Below are 15,470 nucleotides of genomic sequence, written 5' to 3'. Positions count from 1 at the left end.
TCGAATAATATAAACATTCTCCTTTATAATTCGCTGTAACAAGATTTCGTATCTATATAATTGTACACCGGCGTTTGGAATAATAATTCATAAAAGGTAATTCCAGATTTCTAACGTTTGATTGGTTACCGCAGCCAAATGATCGGTACAAGAAAAGGCGGTGCACTAATTCATGACGTAATTTTTATTCTAAGTATATAACGAATCGTAACTTAAATCTGTTTAAATGTAAAACTGTACTACTAGTAGTGTTCATCTCTCGAATAATATTAAATAGAGTGCAATTAAAAATACATTTACACAGTACATTCTATCGTATGAAAATACTAGGTATTTTATAAAGTAATTTTTAAACAAACTTTAATAACAATTAATATTGCTGAGAAATTCAAGTAACAACAGTTGATAAGAATTGTGAGATTTAATTAGCTCTTCTTTATCATTAAAGAATGCCAGGGTAAGCACAAATTATTTTTCTTCCGAAACATACTGTTGTAGGATATCTCTCCCATCAGCAAAATTAATTTCCAGGTATTTCATTTTACGCCCGTTATTATAAATCCTTGTATTACGATTTGCAAATGTATTATTTCAGATTTATCAATTATATACGCATACGATGTGAAATATGTCTTCTTTATTCGTTTGAACTTCGTTAATGATTTAATTGAATGTTTATTAAACCTACTTTTTTGGCTATGTATTTTTCTTGCGATTTGACAATTGATAAATAGTGTTATTAACGAGAATGAATTTGAAAAGTGTTACAGAGATGTCTTTGGACAATATGTTCTGTTCTCGGTGTCGAGAAGGTTTTGTACCTCATGAAAAGATTGTCAATTCAAATGGAGAATTATGGCACCCTCAATGCTTTGTGTAAGAACATGTTATAACAATTCATTTTAAAATACTAATAAAATGTATCCTATAACGTTTTGTTGTAACATTTTACTTTGTTAGATGTGCCCAATGCTTCCGCCCATTCCCAGATGGGATATTTTATGAGTTTGAGGGCTATAAATATTGTGAACATGATTTCCATGTCTTATTCGCACCCTGCTGTGAGAAATGTGGTAAGTTATGCCGATGAACTGTTTTAAATAATTATGTACATTGCAATATCATGAATGCTTGAAATCTTCCCTTTTCATACGTAGGAGAATTTGTTATTGGCCGCGTGATAAAAGCTATGAACGCTAATTGGCACCCTGCATGCTTCCGTTGTGAGGAGTGCAATGGTGAATTAGCTGACGCAGGATTTATTAAATGCCAGGGTAGAGCTCTATGCCATACATGTAACGCACGTGTTAAGGCAGGAGCACTTGGGAAATATATTTGTCACCAGTGCCAGTATATATCTTTGATAATTAAACTTCCGTTCTTAAAATATAAGTATGTTTATTAACGTTACTAACTTCCTAGCGGTGTAATCGATGATAAACCCCTGCGTTTTCGTGGAGAACTTTATCACCCATATCACTTCAATTGTACTGCATGTGGCGTAGAACTGAACTCAGATGCTAGAGAAGTTAATTCTAGGCCAGGATATGCTGCCAACGAAATGGTATACATCGATATTGTATCATCTTGAAACATCGATCTAATTACTGGCTTTTTCAGAATGAATTGTATTGTTTGAGATGTCACGATAAAATGGGAATCCCAATTTGTGGTGCATGCCGTCGCCCGATAGAAGAACGAGTCGTGACTGCTTTGGGCAAACACTGGCATGTTGAGCACTTCGTTTGTGCCAAATGCGAAAAGCCGTTCTTAGGTCATCGACATTATGAGAAAAAGGGTTTGGCTTATTGCGAGACGCACTACCACCAACTGTTTGGCAATTTGTGTTTCGTATGTAATCAAGTTATATCCGGCGATGGTAAGTTATCGTTTTTACTATATATCGTACTTCAATCATTTAGTTAAGAGAAATTAAAACGACGTGACCGTATATTTCGTACTTTCCAGTTTTTACGGCTTTGAACAAAGCCTGGTGCGTTCATCACTTTGCGTGTGCATTTTGCGACCAGAAAATGAATCAGAAAACTAAGTTCTTTGAATTCGATCTAAAGCCAGCTTGCAAAAAGTGCTACGACAAGTTTCCGCAAGAATTGAAAAAACGTATGCGTCGTATGTACGATTTAAATCCAAAAAGAATACCGGCTTAGAGACAGGAACCATGTCATGCCAATTTGTGCAAATAATTTCATATAGAGGTGTGCAATTTCTAACTCATCAATGATACAGACAAGATTGTACTCGTGCCTTAATCGATGACATTGTATCATATCAAGTCAGTATATTTATTCAATCGATATTTTAATATATCTATGTAGGTACGAATGGCATTAATTATATGCATAAACTTTAAAACATGTCTTATCGTTATATACAGATAGACTAATATAGACTAACTTTATATATATATATTTTGTACATCTCAGAAAGATACTTGTATCGTTATGAAACTTAACATTGAATTCTGGTTTTGCTAACATTTTTCTAAGAGAAATATTTCTTCAATTTTTGTCAGTCATATTCGTATAAGCAATACAGAATAAAATATGTTGACGCTAAACTGATGTCTCAACATAAATTATTGTACGTCAGTAAAAATTAATAAATAACTGAAAAGAATATACTTTTATAGACTGTATTTTTCATACTACGTCATTATGTCTGTTCAATCCTGCTCAACTGTTTACGGTTCTTGATATGACTCCACAATTTGATATGATTATCGTTTTATATGGTTTTCCCGTTTTCGTCGCGAATTCCTCAAGCTGGCAAATCATAAAAGGACAAAGGGTAAAAATGATAACGAAATGTTTCCATCGACCCATTTACCTTATAAATATTCGAAAGGCCTTTAATAACTTTCCCAAAAACTACATGCTTCCCATCGACTGTCTCCAGTTTCCTGAAGGTAAGATTGAATTTGGAATTGGATGTATTTCCATCATCGTTATACATAGACAAAATTCCAGGGCCAGCATGACGCAAATGGTAGTTCTCATTCTGAAATGATTCACCATATATAGACGTTCCTCCACTTCCGTTATATTTGGTAACGTCTCCACCTTGGCACCAGTAACCAGAAACAATTCGATGTAACGGTGTATTCCTATCCATCGATTATTCGATATTTTTGTATCATGTTTTATGAGCCATTTATTAATGATAAGATTTCAAGTGTAATCACTTATAGGAAAGACCATTGTAGCCATGGCACAATTCTGCAAAATTCGCGCACGTCTGAGGTACGACGTCGTCGTAAAGTTCAAAATGAATTCGTCCTAACTTCTGCTTGTCCTCTAGGATTTCAATCTCAATGAAACATTTAGTCCGTATCGAAGGATTCATGTCTTTCAATAATGACAAGTCTCTGATCATGCAATGATCTTGATGAGATTCTAATCCGATGATGTGACCAGCAGGCTCTTTCTGAAATCTATCGAATTGGATGTGCTTATGCCCTATATCTTTGTCTATTAAACTTATCTTTTTGGATAAGCAATTACTTTCTGCCATGCATTGTCTTTTCTTTCATTTCCTTCCAGCTCTGTATGAATTCTGCAGTGGAATAATTGGTGCTCGCGTTATGAATTCTTCGCAAAAGCTTTGTGTTCTGTTCGGTGATCTGTCTGTTTTCTAACCGCGGATCCGCGAGAGATGATACGTATTTTATCGTTTGTGGCAACCAACAATCAATGGTTCCCTAATTCAGATGTGCATAAGGGAATAAAACGAATGTTTCTTTCTATCACGATGTTATAACTTGAGAACGTACCCCTAATCTCGCTATTATATTCAACCGTCTTAATAATTTCATATTTTCTCGATCTAATTCTCGCACTCGATTAAAATCAATCAGTAAATTACGGGTTTTATAATACGTAGTCACATCAAATCTTGGAGCCGCATTATCGACTTTGGCCTCAGCTTGAGCGATCCTTTGCATATATTTTTTATACTCTTTCGCATCCATCTTTTCTCGTTTAAAATGGAGAAATTGTATATTTTAATTTTCTACGATAAGAAATTTATTTCGGATCATCTCGGTACTGTTATAATATTTCCTATTGTATCAAATCCATTGTTATAATATGAAGTCATTAATTTGACGTTTTTCAGGATGATCCGTAATCGTATTGACAACAGTTCAGGAGAATCAGCTGCTTCCTGGCCTCCGGCCTCAGCTGATAAAACGGCAATAAAAAAAATAATCGTATCGATAACATAGCTCGTATCGATACAACAAAGTACATTGTTATTCGACAAAACTTTAAACAAAAATTCATTTATCTTGCCTTATTCATGAAGAGCAAGTTTACATATAATTAATTAAATTATTACTTATCCAGTCATCATGTACGAATTTCTACGTACTAAATGTATAAATAATATTATGTATGAAATGATTTTTCACTTGAAATAAACAAGATGTTAAGAATATTTAAATGTAATACATCTGCCGTAAGTACTGTTCATGTAGTTTCAGCATATACTATTTCATGCGCGTGCATGTAAGTTAATAACACTTTGCTTGATTGTGCTGACATGTCACTTTCATCAACTTTCATTAAATCGTCTGCACTACTAGTAGAATAATAATGATTCACAAAGATAGTTCATAATCTTTTTATAATACTTGTACAGGGTATTTTGTTATAATTTTCCTAAATACAACGAAATCAAAGTGGAAATGGCATCTGTTTCAACGAAGGATGAACCCGAATCTAAATCCCAAGGTTAGACTATTTTTCAATCACGAATTTTTCTTCTTTATAAGACTGTAATGTCCATATGTTTTTCATTTAAAATATAAATTTTCACTGGCCACTCTGCTCGATTAATGACACATATTTATGACGTCGAGGTTATATCTTCAGATATTAAACTGTTACTAATATTTGTTTAAGATGTAGAAGTGATGGGCTGTACTATGCGTACGCAAGGAGATGGGATGGAAAATGTGATAATCGAAAAAACTGAAGTTAAACGATCAAAATCTCGCCTTGGTGAAACATTAATTTATCATCCGATGAACTTGAAACAATTGAGTTCAATTCCTCCAGTTACTCCAAATGGTCCAATAGTCAATTTAGTACCGAGGCATGCTGCTAACGTAAAGGATGAAAAGCATATTTTGAATTCATTGAAGTTAAAAGAACCAAAATTTGTCCCCTACGAGCCTTATAAAGCTGCGGTTAATCCGATCGTTCCATATGGAAAGAAAAATAGGAAGTCACAAAAAGCTGCTGTAAACGTGAACATGACTGTCTCGCAAGTCGCAGCAATGAAACTTCATGAGACAGAAATATCTCCTAACAATGTTAAGGTTGTGAGTAAAGATAAATCTGTAGATAGCGAATGGTTGAAAGAGAAAAAGACATACGAGGCAGAAATACAAAAGCTTAAGGATGAGAACAGTCAACTAGAGAATCAATTAAAATTTCAAGCACAGGTATTACATTCTAATTTTGTCAAGTAAGCTCGATGATCAATGCGAAATTCTTTGAAACAGGTAAATGGAGAGTTGAAAAATTTATTAGTTGCTGCTGTTGGAGAAGATCTTGAGACGAAGGTTCATTTATTGACCGAAGATAAGTTGCAACTTGCGAGAGCACTCTTAAATTCTGCTCAGCACCTTTCGACCCATCAGGAACAAACGGAATGGCTAGCAGGTCAATGCGAAGTCTGGAGAAGTAAATTCTTAGCCAGTAGGTAAATGAATGAAAATAACGAAACGCAAACATTTATGGAAAGCCAAAGGAACTATTCAAAAGAAACTTAATTTACAGAACTAACGTAATCAACGCCAAATATTTTTTTTAGTTTAATGGTCGAAGAACTTGCGAAATGGAAGGCAGCTCTGTCCCAAAGGACCATAGATCTTCAGGAAGCAATAAAAAGGCTTTTGGAAGACCGAAATCTCATACGAGACGTGTCTCTCAAAACGTACAGGTGAATTTCGTTGTAAATAATTTAATTTGTTAATGCTTTCTACGAAAATGTTTCGCCTTTAATTCTTTCGTATAGGACGCTCAGTATACTGCGCGAAAAGTTCGATCCCGTAGGAGCTGTCTCTTGCTTTAGGCACAATTTACCAAGTTCAAACATAATAGACTTGGCACAAGGCTGCTGTCAGCTTGCAGAAACTTTAAAAGTTCAATTATTAAGCGGTGTACAAAACATCAATTTACAAAAGGAAATCGATATAACTGGTCTAGAAATGAAAACGCTTGCTGAGAAGACTGCAGAACAAGTAAGTCATTCGTTCTCATTCGTATTCATTTTATTTTCATTCTTCGATACCTACGTTGTTTCGTTTATTTCCAGCTACTTATGACTCCGAAACTACTTATGTCAGGAAGACAGGACGTAGCTTGCAGTGCAGTCATGGGGGCAGCTGTTGCAATCGGTGGCCAAATATTTCTTCCACGAGGTGATTCAAACATAACTTGTTGCCCACATTGTAGCGGTGAAATTAAACAAATTTAAACGTTCTTCTAAAATTTTAAACGTTTCCATTAATTTATTGAGACACTTGTATAATTTTATACTTTTCTGTACATGTATGTATTTGAAATTCCTAATGATATATTACTTTTTCATTTATAATCATCATTGAATGACAATAAAAGAAATTTAATCCCAACATGTGCGTTATGTGACTTTTCCTTCAATACCTAATGATTATGAGACTCGACTCATTTATTTTTACGAACGAATTTAAATATCGAAAATTGCACAAATTCGAATGTAGTTTAAAAAATTCTATTCCCATCTCGTGGACTCTATTCAAAGTTTGAAGCCTGCGAAAGTGACGCGAAGAGGAAATGAAAACCAGCGATCAGTCGACGTTGAACAACCGTACGTGAAACATGTCAGTCGTTATCAGCACCGAACGAGCGCGGACGGTTTGTAACAAATCACACGGATGTTTTTATACTCTCGTGTCCACCCAGTCTTCGTTAGGACTTTATCCTTACGATTCATAAAAAAATGTTGATCTCACGAGTGATCGCGGATGCTTAGAGACAAGTGCGCGCAAGAAATTAAATTATTCTTTTCGTTTCGAGTATCTTCGTATTCTTACCTATTTATTTGGATCGGAAACGGTTTTACATCTTTATTACATCTCGCGCTTCGAATTGAAAGTTACGATGAACGTTTAAATTAAATGTAAACTCAGTCGCGTACTTCTATTAAAAGAAAATGCGTTTTCGATCGACTATTCTCAAGTGGCGCTGACTTTTATTTAAATGACAAGCGTCGTACTTGAGAAAAACAGACGTCTCTTAAACGGTGCAAGTCTTTGTACATCTTTTCCTATCGACGTCGAGTATCAGATGTATAATTTAAAAAATCATGTACATGGTATCATCGAGTAATGATCGTGAAAACGTTGTACGAAAATAAATGCCCGAGGAGTGTGAGGAAGTTTTCTGTTATAAGTCGGCGAGGAAGAGAAGATACTGGACGAGTTATTTATGCGATCTATTTTCACACGAGTTGTGTTACCTTAGTGGCCTAAAAATATCAGTGAAATTTGATTAGGCACAGCTTGATGCTTTAGTTTTACCTATTCGAACATGTACGTACATATTACTTGTTTCGGCGTCAATTATTACTGTTATTGAAATTTATTTAATTACTGTTTCTCATCCCGGTCGCGATATTCTATTACATGTTTTAATTAATTCGGGAAAACGTGCTGAATAATAATAATATAATTACAGACACGAGATTGTTAAAGAAACGAAAATGAAAAATACCATTCGCCTTATACATTACTGTAGATAAAACTGATAATCTTTTAAAACGCTTGAACAAACGGCGGTTTTAAATTATTTTGTGACATCTCGTGATGGACAATCGAACGTTTGGTTCGTATGTAAAAAATATCGAAGAGGACACACGGAAAGTAGTTTTATCGTCGAATAAAGACAATGGAGTTGATCGTTCCCTCAGAAAAAATTGTACACCGATTAAAATTAAGGAAGAAGAGGTCGGCGATGAAATTCAGGTGGAGTATATTATTTATCCGTACGAAATATGAACTAATGACATATCGTATTTAAACACCAATTATACACGTATAATGAATGCTAATTGTAAGACAAAGCCAGAAATTCATCGTATCGCAGTGGCCTGCAGCAAGCGTATATATAATGTACGTGTAACATGAGAGTAACATAATCCATATACTATTAAAATGTAATACAATCCATTGATCCATACTCCATTATAATTAACGCGAATATCCCGTTTCATTCATTACAATTTCTTAGCTTTCAAATCAATGTTTTCCGCTTATTATTCGATGCGTGATTCATTTTGAAAAATAGTTGATAGATGCGGTGGATTTTTGAATTTAGAAAAATTTTATTATTGCAGGAATACGCAGCGACTACGATCAGTGAATTGTTAGGATGGTATGGATACGATAAGGTGGACAGTGGTTGTACGAGAAGTTTAAATTTGGATCATTTCACATCCACGTCCGATAAAAGACATAGTCAGATATTTCAAATGGAAAAAAATGTTATACCCAGCAAGCTGACATTAAAGTCACCGTCATTGAACGCATCTAATTTAGGTTTCGAAGTTTCTAATGACAATTTAATTCCTATGAATAAACAATTTCGATCATCTTCCTTGCCAGTGAAACCGGTATCTTTCGGTTCTACATCGAATTGTAAATATTCGTATGAAACCTTTCCAAGCCGTTCTTATTCAGGTACAATAAAAAGAGATACATACGTCGTAATAACGTACAGTCGTTCACGTGAGCAACTGATTTTCCTATTTATATTAATTGTATTATTTCTTTATGTTAATTTCTATTATTATAGATAATATGCCTTGTTCTTGGTGTGGTAGAACTACCAAACCAGGAAAAGGCAGCTCTGCTCCTTATGTGGTAAATACATTGGGACACTTTTGCAGCGAGACATGTTTCGCAGCTGGTAGGAGAGCAATTTTTAAGCGTGCAAAAACATGTGACTGGTGCAGGCATATGCAAAATCCGGTTAGCTATGCCGATCTTCAGGTATGCGAAAGTGATAGACGGATACAGAAAACTGATTGACGATACGAAAATCCTTTTCAGGATGGCGAGAGTCAACTTAAATTCTGTAGCGAGAAATGTTTGAATCAATACAAAATGAATATTTTCTGCCACGAAACGCAAACTCAGTTGATGCTCCAGGGCTTGAACAATACCTCTTTTCATGATGCAGAAAAAGAGAGCTTAATAACGCCAGAACTTTGGTTTCGCACTTGTCAATCACCGTTGGACAATTCCACAGAGGACACAGTCGATTTGACCACGTCTATTTACGATAGTAAAACGACAAGAAAAGAGCGAAACGATGCAGAGAAATTGATAGAATCTGATCAAAAGACGTCCAGAAAAAAGGATTCGATGTGTACAAAGAGAAATGTAAGAGCTAACAATTGTAATGAAAGAAGGAAGAATTTTTATACAGAACTGAATAAGCATAACGAAGAAGTTTCGACAAATGAAAAGGATGAGTTGTGTCACTTAGCAAGTGACAGAACTCGTTCGAAAATAGATTCTGAAAGAAGCGACTCGCACTATAAGGATTTTAAAGAGTGTAACATGTTGAACTGTAATTTAAACAATCGCTGCGGCAATATATTTTTAGAAAAGAGCATACATGTAAAAGACATAAAAAATTTACAAGAGAAGAGAGATCTTAATGTACCAGAAAATGCATTACAATCATCACCTTGGATCATTGATTCAACTAAATCTATGATACACCGTGGAATCTCTGATGTACCTAGGTCCTGTACAAATGAATTTAGTCAAACGAAATACCAAAATCATGCTGCTGCATCTCCAAAATTTTTATCGTCTAAGGAGTCCAATTCAACCGAATCCTCTGATTCATTGCGTACGGCACTCTTGCCCCCTGTTACAATCCTTGTACCATATCCTATACCTATACCTGTACCGATCCCTATTCCTATTCCAATCCCGATACCGAAAGCAATCTTTAACAAATTAATCCCAGAGAAAGAAGAACCTGTAGTCGTCGAAGACATAAACTGTAAAAGTGTGGAGTGTAAAGACTCTATAAAAAACACTTCCTTCTTGTTTGATAAATCACAAACGGATGCGAGAGATGTATCAGATACTGATCTACAGCGAGCAGCATTGGATAAAGTATGTTGTTCATCTTCAACGTCCAAAGCCAACGATAAAAACAGTTTGCAGCAGTTGAAACAAAATGCAAAACCATTAAGAAAAAGAAAACGCTCAATTAAAATCACGAACTATGACCATGAAAAGACTCAGTTAAAAAAACGGAATAGGTTTATAGCAGCTTAAAAGACAATTTATAGATAAGAGATATTTTTTAATAAAACGTACGTGCTGTCAAAGAATTTTCTTATTTGTAACTAATAATTTTAGAACGATAGCGACTTGAAAATTGTTTTTCTGTGTGTTTAATACGTGAGTAGATGGATATTTTATTGACATTTTTTATTTCCGATGTCCTGCCGCTTTTATATTTTTTGTAGATAATTTATAACTATACAAATATACTTTTGTAATGTACATATGGAAAAAACAAGATTATACAATTGATAATTGTACAATAAAAAGAATAAGTATAACAAACACCTGTTTCCTACAGAGCGATTAGAGCTAGCGAAAGACGTTTCAAACGAAAGTTGTTGTAGCCCCAGTTGCCAGATACAAGAAAGGTCCTTTGCAATTTTCTTCTAACACTTCAATTTTATTTTACAATGTTATCAATGTTACCTAAGTTTATCCTCAGTCCTGATGTCCTGACTGACAACGAGCCATGGCTGATAAGCGACCGCTTCCCGCTTCCTTCTAAGCCATGGCTGACAAGCACTGACAAGCAGGCTTCCTTAGATGGTGCCACGTGCAACCCCAAAATCGTTTGAGTTACGTGCACATACACTTGAATTTTTTGTACATATAAATTAATATTTATACTATCACCGAATGCGAATAAAGTAGTGAGAAATTAAGTACGTAATGTGAAATAGAAATAAACAGAAGATGGTAGGCATGTTAAATGATTCCGATAGTGAAGATGAACTGCCTCCAGGTTGGGAGGAAATGACAACTACTAATGGAAACGTTTATTACGTAAAGTAAATAATAAATATTATAACATTTAAGATTCATCGAACAATCATGCTGATTTGTAACACAGTCGTAAACTTATTATACAAATTGTAATATTATATTTTACCCTTTAGTCATTACACGAAAGGCACGCAATGGACACATCCTAGGACAGGTCGCACAAAAATTGTTGAAGGAGGTACAATATCACGAATTGATTTTGTTAGTTTTTAATTATTTGCTGATGCCATGCAAATAAAAAAAATTCATGTAAACAATTCACGAATTTATGATGTGGCATTAACAAAATTAAGAATATAATCTTGTTAATATTGGCATCCGGCTTTTAAAACGATGATGTATAGTTAAACACTATTAAATCAAATTACGAATGAAATTTGGTAACGTTATCTGTTCATAAGAATTACCGTCTGGATGGGAAAGATGTGTATCCGAAGATGGACAAATTTTGTTTGTTGATCACATGAATCGTACGACTACTTACACCGATCCAAGACTCGCATTTGCTACGGAATATAGGGAGTCGTCCCAGCCAGTGAGGCAACGTTTCGACGGTAGTAGCACAGCATTATCAGTTTTACACGGTCGAGATTTAAGGGGTAAAATTGCCATAGTCACAGGTGCCAATACAGGAATAGGTAATTTAAACAATTGCTTTTGGCATCGTATATATTGGATGAAATTTCATACTCTGATCTGTTTGCTTTCTGCCATTCTGAAGGATTCGAAACTGCTAGGTCATTAGCTCTACATGGATGCAAAGTGATCTTGGCTTGTAGAGATACAAAGAAAGGTGAGGAAGCCGTACAGAGAATTAAACAAGAAAGAGAAACTGCAGCGTGTGAAGTATTACAGTTAGATCTGTCGTCGTTGCACAGCGTTAAAGAAGCAGCCGAAAAATTTAAACAAAAATACAGGTAAAGCAATCAAACTCACGTACGTTCTATTTACCCTGATTAAACACTTTTATACTTTTAGAACTCTGCACATTCTGATACTAAACGCTGGAGTATTCGCGATTCCTTATCAACTGACACAAGACGGCTATGAAACGACATTCCAAGTCAACCATCTCTCTCACTTTTACTTTACTCTTTTATTGGAACATCCAATACGATCCTGTCACAATTCTAGAGTGGTGGTAGTTTCAAGCGAATCACACAGGTAAACCTGCCTCGTACGTGCTGTCAAAGAATTTTCTTATTTGTAACTAATAATTTTAGAACGATAGCGACTTGAAAATTGTTTTTCTGTGTGTTTAATACGTGAGTAGATGGATATTTTATTGACATTTTTTATTTCCGATGTCCTGCCGCTTTTATATTTTTTGTAGATAATTTATAACTATACAAATATACTTTTGTAATGTACATATGGAAAAAACAAGATTATACAATTGATAATTGTACAATAAAAAGAATAAGTATAACAAACACCTGTTTCCTACAGAGCGATTAGAGCTAGCGAAAGACGTTTCAAACGAAAGTTGTTGTAGCCCCAGTTGCCAGATACAAGAAAGGTCCTTTGCAATTTTCTTCTAACACTTCAATTTTATTTTACAATGTTATCAATGTTACCTAAGTTTATCCTCAGTCCTGATGTCCTGACTGACAACGAGCCATGGCTGATAAGCGACCGCTTCCCGCTTCCTTCTAAGCCATGGCTGACAAGCACTGACAAGCAGGCTTCCTTAGATGGTGCCACGTGCAACCCCAAAATCGTTTGAGTTACGTGCACATACACTTGAATTTTTTGTACATATAAATTAATATTTATACTATCACCGAATGCGAATAAAGTAGTGAGAAATTAAGTACGTAATGTGAAATAGAAATAAACAGAAGATGGTAGGCATGTTAAATGATTCCGATAGTGAAGATGAACTGCCTCCAGGTTGGGAGGAAATGACAACTACTAATGGAAACGTTTATTACGTAAAGTAAATAATAAATATTATAACATTTAAGATTCATCGAACAATCATGCTGATTTGTAACACAGTCGTAAACTTATTATACAAATTGTAATATTATATTTTACCCTTTAGTCATTACACGAAAGGCACGCAATGGACACATCCTAGGACAGGTCGCACAAAAATTGTTGAAGGAGGTACAATATCACGAATTGATTTTGTTAGTTTTTAATTATTTGCTGATGCCATGCAAATAAAAAAAATTCATGTAAACAATTCACGAATTTATGATGTGGCATTAACAAAATTAAGAATATAATCTTGTTAATATTGGCATCCGGCTTTTAAAACGATGATGTATAGTTAAACACTATTAAATCAAATTACGAATGAAATTTGGTAACGTTATCTGTTCATAAGAATTACCGTCTGGATGGGAAAGATGTGTATCCGAAGATGGACAAATTTTGTTTGTTGATCACATGAATCGTACGACTACTTACACCGATCCAAGACTCGCATTTGCTACGGAATATAGGGAGTCGTCCCAGCCAGTGAGGCAACGTTTCGACGGTAGTAGCACAGCATTATCAGTTTTACACGGTCGAGATTTAAGGGGTAAAATTGCCATAGTCACAGGTGCCAATACAGGAATAGGTAATTTAAACAATTGCTTTTGGCATCGTATATATTGGATGAAATTTCATACTCTGATCTGTTTGCTTTCTGCCATTCTGAAGGATTCGAAACTGCTAGGTCATTAGCTCTACATGGATGCAAAGTGATCTTGGCTTGTAGAGATACAAAGAAAGGTGAGGAAGCCGTACAGAGAATTAAACAAGAAAGAGAAACTGCAGCGTGTGAAGTATTACAGTTAGATCTGTCGTCGTTGCACAGCGTTAAAGAAGCAGCCGAAAAATTTAAACAAAAATACAGGTAAAGCAATCAAACTCACGTACGTTCTATTTACCCTGATTAAACACTTTTATACTTTTAGAACTCTGCACATTCTGATACTAAACGCTGGAGTATTCGCGATTCCTTATCAACTGACACAAGACGGCTATGAAACGACATTCCAAGTCAACCATCTCTCTCACTTTTACTTTACTCTTTTATTGGAACATCCAATACGATCCTGTCACAATTCTAGAGTGGTGGTAGTTTCAAGCGAATCACACAGGTAAACCTGCCATTGACTCTAACACCGGAATTGTACTTTTCCCTAACGAAATCACATAACAGTATATACTGTTTCTAACAATAGGTTTTCGTCTCTGCAAACAGTGGAAGACTTTCATCAGTTAATTCTGTCCCCTCCTACGTACAAGTACTGGTTCATGGGAGCATATAATAATTCAAAGCTATGCAACGTTCTATTCACACAAGAATTATCAAGACGTTGGCCTTCTGTAAATGTATTTAGTTGCCACCCTGGTAACATGGTTTCCTCATCGTTGTCTCGTTACTCGTGGACACTACGATTGTTGTTTATGATAGTACGGCCATTCACAAAATCGCTGGTACGTTAACAACTTGTCAGTAGTAAACGCTTCAAGAATTTAATTGTAATTCTTTGACACTTTATAGCAACAAGCCGCTAGTACATCAGTGTTTTGCGCAACTGCTCCAGAATTGGAAGGTCTGACTGGATTATATTTCAATAATTGTTATCGTTGCGATGCATCGAACACGGCATTGGACCCAGCGCTTGCCGCGAGATTATGGTCAGTTAGTCAAGAAATGATCATTAACGTTATGAAGAAAGACAAACTTTGGGAAACATTAGCATTAAAATAAGTTCACGACATTGTCGTAAGGCATAATTAGAAAATATGTGAAATACCAAAGCCTTAACAGTTTATAATGAGTCAGACTTGTGTTTATCAATGATTTTATAATTTTCCTTTCACAGCTCTTACAGTATACATGACAGACTTTTTCTAAATATATTCGTAATAATACATGTAAATATGTAATTAAGAACATTGTAAAAAGCTTGTCAATTTTATTAAATTGTTATTTTTGTCAAAGCAATTTTCCTATCTGTATAGAACAAATTTAGAAGGACTAACCACTATGTAATTAATATGCATTTAATAAATCGTATTATTCTTTTGTACGGATGATATTTAAGGATATCCTTAAAGCAAACAGAATCATATTCCTTTGATACAGAATCCAGATCGAACTAGAAGTACACAGCGTACACAGCTTACCTCGTTTGATTCATCTTTTAAACAAATTAGTGGCACGCTTAGAGCATACACTATAGAACACTCAGGTGGCACGTGTGAAAACAAAGGAATTTCACACATCGTATACGAAAATGGCTCGTTAAAAATTTACGATTTTATATAAAAATGTAAAACACATTCCCCGGGACTGAAATTG

At 35.0% G+C, this 15,470-nt stretch overlaps 6 protein-coding genes across 10 annotated transcripts; 5 read left to right on the top strand and 1 right to left on the bottom strand.

Annotated features, from left to right (window-relative positions):
* The first annotated feature begins 157 nt into the window (after window positions 1-157).
* stck (LIM zinc finger domain containing stck) lies at window positions 158-2,373 on the top strand. Of its 3 annotated transcripts, none has more exons than XM_018031254.2 (7): window positions 158-177; window positions 763-876; window positions 961-1,073; window positions 1,158-1,350; window positions 1,423-1,564; window positions 1,621-1,879; window positions 1,969-2,373. In XM_018031254.2, exons 1-7 carry the CDS (start codon window positions 173-175, stop codon window positions 2,166-2,168), a joined length of 1,026 nt encoding a protein of 341 aa, XP_017886743.1. In that variant the 5' UTR covers window positions 158-172; the 3' UTR covers window positions 2,169-2,373. The 3 variants fall into 3 exon arrangements, with proteins under 3 accessions (XP_017886743.1, XP_017886742.1, XP_017886744.1); XM_018031253.2 differs by lacking the exon at window positions 158-177 and adding an exon at window positions 273-457; XM_018031255.2 differs by lacking the exon at window positions 158-177 and adding an exon at window positions 462-531.
* Window positions 2,374-2,672: 299 nt separating this feature from the next.
* LOC108628980 (E3 SUMO-protein ligase RanBP2) lies at window positions 2,673-4,330 on the bottom strand. Its single transcript, XM_018031260.2, has 5 exons — window positions 3,791-4,330; window positions 3,522-3,718; window positions 3,203-3,451; window positions 2,848-3,124; window positions 2,673-2,783 (listed from the first exon to the last, which is right to left on the bottom strand). The coding sequence occupies exons 1-5, from the start codon at window positions 3,986-3,988 to the stop codon at window positions 2,694-2,696; spliced, it is 1,011 nt and encodes a 336-aa protein (XP_017886749.1). The 5' UTR covers window positions 3,989-4,330; the 3' UTR covers window positions 2,673-2,693.
* Window positions 4,331-4,438: 108 nt separating this feature from the next.
* LOC108628930 (golgin-45) lies at window positions 4,439-6,560 on the top strand. Of its 2 annotated transcripts, none has more exons than XM_018031163.2 (7): window positions 4,439-4,476; window positions 4,660-4,751; window positions 4,923-5,467; window positions 5,528-5,727; window positions 5,839-5,967; window positions 6,043-6,268; window positions 6,343-6,560. In XM_018031163.2, the coding sequence occupies exons 2-7, from the start codon at window positions 4,706-4,708 to the stop codon at window positions 6,502-6,504; spliced, it is 1,308 nt and encodes a 435-aa protein (XP_017886652.1). In that variant the 5' UTR covers window positions 4,439-4,476; window positions 4,660-4,705; the 3' UTR covers window positions 6,505-6,560. The 2 variants fall into 2 exon arrangements, with proteins under 2 accessions (XP_017886652.1, XP_026672670.1); XM_026816869.1 differs by lacking the exon at window positions 4,439-4,476 and adding an exon at window positions 4,497-4,526.
* Window positions 6,561-6,663: 103 nt separating this feature from the next.
* Window positions 6,664-10,798, top strand: Sobp (Sine oculis-binding protein). 2 transcript variants are annotated; one of them, XM_026816868.1, is made up of 5 exons: window positions 6,664-7,600; window positions 7,746-8,032; window positions 8,404-8,746; window positions 8,862-9,037; window positions 9,119-10,798. In XM_026816868.1, exons 2-5 carry the CDS (start codon window positions 7,874-7,876, stop codon window positions 10,364-10,366), a joined length of 1,926 nt encoding a protein of 641 aa, XP_026672669.1. In that variant the 5' UTR covers window positions 6,664-7,600; window positions 7,746-7,873; the 3' UTR covers window positions 10,367-10,798. The 2 variants fall into 2 exon arrangements, with proteins under 2 accessions (XP_026672669.1, XP_017886917.1); XM_018031428.2 differs by having other exon boundaries at window positions 6,665-7,600; window positions 8,862-9,058.
* A 76-nt stretch (window positions 10,799-10,874) lies between these two features.
* LOC108629062 (WW domain-containing oxidoreductase-like) lies at window positions 10,875-14,307 on the top strand. The gene is made up of 6 exons (XM_018031430.2): window positions 10,875-11,166; window positions 11,275-11,339; window positions 11,563-11,799; window positions 11,883-12,078; window positions 12,140-12,325; window positions 14,260-14,307. Exons 1-6 carry the CDS (start codon window positions 11,072-11,074, stop codon window positions 14,261-14,263), a joined length of 783 nt encoding a protein of 260 aa, XP_017886919.1. The 5' UTR covers window positions 10,875-11,071; the 3' UTR covers window positions 14,264-14,307.
* Wwox (WW domain-containing oxidoreductase) lies at window positions 12,817-15,198 on the top strand. Its single transcript, XM_018031427.2, has 7 exons — window positions 12,817-13,100; window positions 13,209-13,273; window positions 13,497-13,733; window positions 13,817-14,012; window positions 14,074-14,259; window positions 14,344-14,599; window positions 14,667-15,198. Exons 1-7 carry the CDS (start codon window positions 13,006-13,008, stop codon window positions 14,874-14,876), a joined length of 1,245 nt encoding a protein of 414 aa, XP_017886916.1. The 5' UTR covers window positions 12,817-13,005; the 3' UTR covers window positions 14,877-15,198.
* The last annotated feature ends 272 nt before the right edge of the window (window positions 15,199-15,470 follow it).

The sequence above is a fragment of the Ceratina calcarata genome, unplaced genomic scaffold (genome assembly GCF_001652005.2).
Source record: "Ceratina calcarata isolate Rehan_Ccalc_2016 unplaced genomic scaffold, ASM165200v1 scaffold551.2, whole genome shotgun sequence".
NCBI lineage: Eukaryota > Metazoa > Arthropoda > Insecta > Hymenoptera > Apidae > Ceratina > Ceratina calcarata.
The sequence above is the reverse complement of the archived record's forward strand: the minus strand, read 5'-3'. Positions and strand labels throughout refer to the sequence as shown.

What these genes read in the sequence shown, in the direction of transcription:
- LOC108628980 (XM_018031260.2), bottom strand. Translation starts at nt 3,988, where the DNA reads ATGGATGCGAAAGAGTATAAAAAATATATGCAAAGGATCGCTCAAGCT. An exon ending in ATATAATAGCGAGATTAGGG is followed by an intron (nt 3,719 to 3,790) that starts GTACGTTCTCAA and finishes CATCTGAATTAG; the next exon opens with GGAACCATTGATTGTTGGTT. An exon ending in TACAATGGTCTTTCCTATAA is followed by an intron (nt 3,125 to 3,202) that starts GTGATTACACTT and finishes ATCGATGGATAG; the next exon opens with GAATACACCGTTACATCGAA.
- LOC108628930 (XM_026816869.1), top strand. An exon ending in ACCCGAATCTAAATCCCAAG is followed by an intron (nt 4,752 to 4,922) that starts GTTAGACTATTT and finishes TATTTGTTTAAG; the next exon opens with ATGTAGAAGTGATGGGCTGT. An exon ending in AATTAAAATTTCAAGCACAG is followed by an intron (nt 5,468 to 5,527) that starts GTATTACATTCT and finishes TCTTTGAAACAG; the next exon opens with GTAAATGGAGAGTTGAAAAA.
- Sobp (XM_018031428.2), top strand. Translation starts at nt 7,874, where the DNA reads ATGGACAATCGAACGTTTGGTTCGTATGTAAAAAATATCGAAGAGGAC. An exon ending in TCCAAGCCGTTCTTATTCAG is followed by an intron (nt 8,747 to 8,861) that starts GTACAATAAAAA and finishes CTATTATTATAG; the next exon opens with ATAATATGCCTTGTTCTTGG. An exon ending in TTAGCTATGCCGATCTTCAG is followed by an intron (nt 9,059 to 9,118) that starts GTATGCGAAAGT and finishes AATCCTTTTCAG; the next exon opens with GATGGCGAGAGTCAACTTAA.
- stck (XM_018031253.2), top strand. An exon ending in ACCCTGCTGTGAGAAATGTG is followed by an intron (nt 1,074 to 1,157) that starts GTAAGTTATGCC and finishes TTTCATACGTAG; the next exon opens with GAGAATTTGTTATTGGCCGC. An exon ending in GATATGCTGCCAACGAAATG is followed by an intron (nt 1,565 to 1,620) that starts GTATACATCGAT and finishes TGGCTTTTTCAG; the next exon opens with AATGAATTGTATTGTTTGAG.
- Wwox (XM_018031427.2), top strand. Translation starts at nt 13,006, where the DNA reads ATGGTAGGCATGTTAAATGATTCCGATAGTGAAGATGAACTGCCTCCA. An exon ending in AGGTGCCAATACAGGAATAG is followed by an intron (nt 13,734 to 13,816) that starts GTAATTTAAACA and finishes GCCATTCTGAAG; the next exon opens with GATTCGAAACTGCTAGGTCA. An exon ending in AAATTTAAACAAAAATACAG is followed by an intron (nt 14,013 to 14,073) that starts GTAAAGCAATCA and finishes TTATACTTTTAG; the next exon opens with AACTCTGCACATTCTGATAC.
- LOC108629062 (XM_018031430.2), top strand. Translation starts at nt 11,072, where the DNA reads ATGGTAGGCATGTTAAATGATTCCGATAGTGAAGATGAACTGCCTCCA. An exon ending in GGAAACGTTTATTACGTAAA is followed by an intron (nt 11,167 to 11,274) that starts GTAAATAATAAA and finishes TTTACCCTTTAG; the next exon opens with TCATTACACGAAAGGCACGC. An exon ending in AGGTGCCAATACAGGAATAG is followed by an intron (nt 11,800 to 11,882) that starts GTAATTTAAACA and finishes GCCATTCTGAAG; the next exon opens with GATTCGAAACTGCTAGGTCA.